Source organism: Notothenia coriiceps, unplaced genomic scaffold (assembly GCF_000735185.1).
Source record: "Notothenia coriiceps isolate Sejong01 unplaced genomic scaffold, NC01 NC01_scaffold00025135, whole genome shotgun sequence".
NCBI classification, from domain to species: domain Eukaryota; kingdom Metazoa; phylum Chordata; class Actinopteri; order Perciformes; family Nototheniidae; genus Notothenia; species Notothenia coriiceps.
Genome location: NW_011357836.1, coordinates 323 through 3,384, shown reverse-complemented (window position 1 = coordinate 3,384; position 3,062 = coordinate 323). Strand labels below are relative to the sequence as shown.

The 3,062-nt window shown below is 49.5% G+C and overlaps 1 protein-coding gene across 1 annotated transcript; it reads left to right on the top strand.

The window, feature by feature from the left end:
* Positions 1-472: 472 nt before the first annotated feature.
* LOC104956011 (endochitinase A-like) lies at positions 473-2,853 on the top strand (the record flags this gene model as incomplete). Its single annotated transcript, XM_010783437.1, has 2 exons — positions 473-581; positions 730-2,853. Coding segments are annotated over exons 1-2 (2,226 nt in total), but the record flags the coding sequence as incomplete, so codon positions are not given.
* Positions 2,854-3,062: the final 209 nt, after the last annotated feature.

The window sequence follows — 3,062 nt, the reverse complement described above, 5'->3', positions numbered from 1 at the left end:
AGACACTACTTACTGATATACACCTGAACATCAACAGGAGAGAACTCTTTAAAGTAGAGACAAGAGACACTACATACTGATATACACCTGAACATCAGCAGGAGAGGACTCTTTAAAGTAGAGACACTACATACTGATATACACCTGAACATCAGCAGGAGAGGACTCTTTAAAGTAGAGACACTACATACTGATATACACCTGAACATCAGCAGGAGAGGACTCTTTAAAGTAGAGACACTACATACTGATATACACCTGAACATCAGCAGGAGAGGACTCTTTAAAGTAGAGACACTACATACTGATATACACCTGAACATCAGCAGGAGAGGACTCTTTAAAGTAGAGACACTACATACTGATGTACGCCTGAACATTTGTATAATAGGACCCCTTTAAGTTGTGAATATAACACACTGTCCCTCTTTCTGATTGCTTTCCCTTTCCTCCCCTGTGTGTGAGCAGCGCGGAGTTTCATGCGGTCCACCAGCTGCCAGTCAGACAGCAGTGGGTTTTTAGAGGAGCCCATCATCCCCCCCCTCAGTCAGCAGGCGGCACCGGGACAAGATCTCCTCAAGGTCTCCTAATAACGCACTCCTCTCACAATAAAATGCAATGCCAATTCTTCTGTACCCTTTTAAATCACTCACTCTGACAATGTGCTTTAATGTGATGTACTGCATGTCTCCGGCTGTTTGACTGTCTGTAACGTGTGTTTGGTCGCAGGCTCTGTCAGGCCTGCTGGGAGGAAGCACCGACAGCCAGAGCAGTGAGAATCCAGACTCCACCTCTCCAACTTCCCCTCATACCGCTTCATCTCTGCCACTCTCGTCATCTCCAACCTCTTCTGGTGCGGACAAGTCTCTCCTTTCACCAGAGCCTTCGTTAGTTTCCCCCCATTCCCCATCTCCCGTTTTATCGCGTCTCCTGGAATCCAACCTGCAGACTTTACAGACCCCACATGGTCAGGATCAGTCTTCCTCTGCTTCGCTGCCTGCCTCTTTAACTCCAGATTCAGAGGAGATTACAACTGAAGACCAGGATGCTCCACGCCCCCACCTCTCTGGTCCACCCCATGACTCTGAGAGCACAGCATGCCTGAGTGACCCTCCTCCTCCTCCTCCTCCTCCTCCTGCCTCATCTCCCTCTCCAAATTTGGTTTGTTTGTTTTCTGGGAACAGAGAGTCAAAACAGGCTGAGTTGGCTTCACATGGGAATTCCCTCTCTGAGTCCTCACCGTCCTCGCATCCCTTTTCAACTCTTGATCGTAGTTGTCCAGCCTCTCCTGAATTTCAACCGGAAGTAAAGTCCCTTTCCTCAGATGAAATAAGCCTCTCTTATCCACTGAAGGAAGAGGAAGAAACTCCCCCCTCTTTCTTCTCTCAGCCAGACACCATCAATCCCTCAGCTCCTGTCCTGGACTCCTCTGAGTTTGAGGAGGCTAGTCCCACACCGCCCTCTCCTAAACCTTCCAGTCCAGTTTATCCATTCTCATCACAATGCCAGGATGGTGAGGTAGATCGAGCTGTTGAAAGAATTCCAGGCCTTTCAGAGCACTCCCAACAGGACGTAGCAAGTCATGATGATAACTCACACCCAGCCCCTCCTGTCCAAGATGTCTCCCAGAGGAATCACCTCCCGTTAGGCTTTGAGGATACCCATCGGACGGGGGGGGAGGGAGGGGAGGAGGGCGCTGACACTGTGCAGACTCCAGAGGTTTACGTCCCAGACAGCTCTGCAGGCCTGTCAGCAAGTTCAAGATTAGTCTGTGAGGAAGTATGTAACCAAACAGAAATAGATCCGCAGCTCCAGTCCTGTAGTTTGCAAGAGGAGCTTTCAGCTGGAACCAAACCGGAAGAGAGTCAAAGGGGATCAGACAGAGAATCGCTCACTTCAGTTTTACCTGATGATGTGCCAGGAGCGCACAGCAGAACTGAAGTGGAACCAAAGGGTCTGATAAAGATCGAGAGCTTGGATCTGGTGTTTCAAACCTCAGTGGACGGCTCTGGAAGTGAAAGTGAAGATATAGAGGCGTTTCTTGAGCGGCTTGATAATGAAGGGCGGGTCTATTGGGCGGAACCGATCCAGGTTTCCAATCCGACTCCTGAAGCAGGCAGCTTTGAAGCCCCTGACGAATCACCTGGGAATACAAATGCAGCTTTTATCGATTCTTCTTCATCCACAAGCAGAGACATGACTTCATCTGTGACCTCCTCAACAACAATGGACACGAACCGGACGTCAACAAATGCAACTTCCTCCTCAGATTCACCCTCCTCTTTGACGCGACCATTAGCATCCCCCGTCGCGTCTTCAAACCTGAAACCGTCAAGTCGCTCCGTCTCCGTCCAGATGACCTCATCTCCTTCCTCTCATATTGTCCACAGGACGGATGTTCCCTTCACGACTCACTCCAAACGCTCCCTTCTCCCTAGTGTCCTCCCTTTGGACACCTCCAGTCCTTTCCGCGCTGTCCAATCATGGACAGACCTGCACATCCAACGACACACCCTCACCCAGAAGTTATCACACGGGGGGCTTCATTCTGCCCCGTATGAAGTGACCGTATCCACTGGAATGATCCCAAACCCTACACCGAACTTCTCCTCGTCTCCATATTTGCCTAAAGAATGGGAGTCACATGACTATCTCCCTGGGATGGCTAGAAATCCTATGTCGGTGTCTGTGGATAAAGGGCTGTGGACCGATGAGGAGGAGGAGGTGGACAGGAATGGAGGGGAATATGAGGACAAGCTTTGGGAGGGTCCTCACACTGAGACCATCGCATGCTGCTCATCCTGCGACCAGCAGTGTACGTGCAGGCACGGAGAGCGACGGGGGAATATTCCTGTGAGTAACACAATCACCATCATGTCATTATTCCTCCTTTCTCATCGTACTTTTTCTCCTCCGATTTATATTTCATGTTAGCTTTCCGTGTCCTTTGTCAGTTAAACTGTTTGAGCAGTGAGCTGTCCATCTTCCAATGAGTCACGACGTTTCCACTTTGATATAAATAGTATATTTGTTGTTGTGTTACCATAGTTCTTGAGATGGAG